General features: G+C 33.1%; 1 protein-coding gene across 1 annotated transcript in view; it reads left to right on the top strand.

The window, feature by feature from the left end:
- Positions 1–2,827, top strand: part of COL24A1 (collagen type XXIV alpha 1 chain) — a 309,537-nt gene that overhangs the window by 204,522 nt on the left and 102,188 nt on the right. Inside the window, exon 34 of the mRNA XM_023528131.1 lies at positions 738–791. Coding sequence (XP_023383899.1) covers positions 738–791 — 54 coding nt within the window. The remainder of the gene's footprint in view (positions 1–737; positions 792–2,827) is intronic.

The following is a 2,827-nucleotide window of genomic DNA, read 5'->3' as shown; positions in this document are numbered from 1 at the left end:
TAAATATATAACTTAGTTTAGCCCTATCTTAAAATCTTCATGACAATCTTAGATTTCTTTAGAAGTGTGTAGGCAAAACTGTGTATCTAGAGCAAACTATAGCCCTCAGGCCCGTCACTACTTTTGTAAATAAAGTTCTGTTGAAACACAACTACAACCATTCATTTATGTATATGTGGCAGTTTTCTTGTTACAACAGCAGTGTTTACATATGTGACATAAATTCCACATGATCCACAAGCCTGAAATATTTATTATCTGGCCCTTTAGGAAAATATTTGCTGACCTCTAATCTTGATTTTCATCACATTTGCAAAAAAAAAAAAGTCTAAATAATGCAAAACTGATGCATGTAGTGCTCCTCAGTTTCCAGGAATACCGAATAAATCTATAATTATCATACCCATTAAATAACTTTTGAAAGCCCTTAGCACAATTTTTCACATTTATTAGGCATTTGATAAATGTTTATTGAATGAATGAGTAAATTAGAGAATGACAGAATGAATGGTACTGTCCTTTTTTCTTGCCTTTTCTTTTGATTCCAAGCATAACTTAATATTATTCACAAGAGAAACATAGATGTAGCAACTAAAGATATAATTTTTATACAAAAGTAAAGTAATACATTCATAAATGTATTATGTATTACATTACAATCTTATAAATTCCATATTTAGATGCATATATTAATAAACTTTGATTCTAAGATTATTTTAAATTTTATTTTAATATAGGGACCACGTGGACTGCAAGGTGATGCTGGACCTCCTGGAGAAATAGGTGCTGAGGTAATTTTGAGGGGCTCTTTCTTGTTAGTTCATCAGTGCTCAATAATTTTTATAAGACTCCTCTAAGGTATAGTTAATATATTAGATATATATTATGAAGAATAATTCTATAGAATTTTGTTTTATATTAGGAAATAAAGCCTAAAATCCATTAAAAGCAGGATAACTGTTTTTTACACATATGAAATTCTCTTAACAGCTCATTTTGATAATAGAACAAAAAGTGAATAAAACTTTCCTTTCACTTATTGAGAGTTTAACTTGGTAGCCCTTCACTCCAAGACGTTATATCTCTTTTATAGAAGACTATTGAGAAGTGAGTCCTATTCAGGATATATTTTAGAATAATAAACCACAGTTGTTATAATTCTGTTGTTTGTTAACTTTAGCACTAAATGAGTTAGACGTAAATTCTCTCCTTCCTTGGCTTCTATGAAACTACTGTCTCTTGGTTCTGCTCTTTACCTTCTGATTAGACTTTCTCAGTCTTTATGAGAAAGTCTCTTTCTTCTTCCTCAGCTTAGTAGTCATATTGTAATGGCAACTTTATTTATCAGTATTATTCTGATAGCTCTCAGTTGGATAACTCTAACTCATGCCTCTCTCTTCAGTTCCAGCTATTGATTTCCTGTCATCTTTTACATATGTACCTAGATATCCCACAAACATTTGAAATTCAAACTATCTAAACCTAACCCATCACTTTTCCACTGTTCTTTTTCTTTTTATTCCTATCTCACTGAAAAATAACTCTTTTACTCAAGAATCCAAAACTGAGTCATCCTAGACTTCTAACCTTTCCTTTTCATCACTATTGCCAAGTGCTCTAGTCCTCCACTTTTATCGCACGTCTTCCCTTACTCCCATCATTCCTTAGCTACTTGTTGCCAGTTTATCTTTGTCATATCATTCCTCTCATTGAAAATTTTCAATGGCTCTCATAGCCTTTACCAAAATATCAGTTTCATAACATGATAAATAATTTTTCCATATTGTCTAAACTCTCCAGGCCTATTCAACCACATCCCAATAAAACTTTTCTCCTCCCCTCTGTATTCCAGATTTGTTGACCCATTTTTAATTCCATGATTATGCCATACTTTTGCTCTGCACTATGTATCTACTGGTAATAAAAGGATGGCTGAGATATGGTCCCTGACTCCTTTAGGAATTTATAATCTATTCCAGAGTATAATCATATAAAAGATCATTATGTTGCAGTGTGTTAGACCCAATTATTGAGATATTCACAAGGCAGTTTAGGAGCACTTCACATGGGTAAAGGGAAGAAGAAGACTTGGGGCGGTGGAGATGGGCAGGAAATGAGATGAGTTTTAAGAAATGAGGAAAGTTAGCCATATGAAAAGAGGGAATAAGGAGAAGGGAATTCCAGGAAAAGGGTTATTTTGAGCAGGAACATGCAAACATGAGACAATATGGATTCTTTGATGCTTAAAATCAAAGCAAGGAGTGAAGTTATAGATGAAATAGATTATGAAAAGTCTTGTGTACTCTGTTAAGAAGTTTGAATTTTTATGTTCTGTGCTTTTATAAGTAATTGTAGAGTATAAGCAAGGCAGTGATAAAGTCCGATTTGTATATTTGGAGGATAACTCCTTCAGTCACATGGAAGTTGTATTTTAGAAAGCCAAAGTGAAGACATGTAGATCTACTAAAAGCTTGTTGCATTCATCCAGGCAAAGAATCTTGACAGTCTGAACTAAAGTCGTAGGCATAGAAAAGGAAAAGAGAGGATGGATTTGAGAAGCGTTTTTTTTATAAATTCTATAGAACCTGCATATTTGTGGAATATGGGAAGTAAAGGGAAAAGAGAAGTAATATATTGATCCCAGAGTTGCAGGTTGTACAACAGGATGCATGGTAATATCCTTTTCTGAGACCAATGAAGAATGTTAAGAAGGTTAAGGTCATAATCTGCTAATGTTTCCAAAACAAATGGTTAACAAGTAGCAGAACCTGGCTTTGAATCCACATTTGACTCAAGAGGTAATGCTGATAACCTATACTAATCTGTA

Source organism: Pteropus vampyrus, unplaced genomic scaffold, assembly GCF_000151845.1.
Source record: "Pteropus vampyrus isolate Shadow unplaced genomic scaffold, Pvam_2.0 Scaffold22, whole genome shotgun sequence".
NCBI classification, from domain to species: domain Eukaryota; kingdom Metazoa; phylum Chordata; class Mammalia; order Chiroptera; family Pteropodidae; genus Pteropus; species Pteropus vampyrus.
Note: the sequence above shows the minus strand (reverse complement) of the source record. Positions and strands in the feature narration are given on the sequence as shown.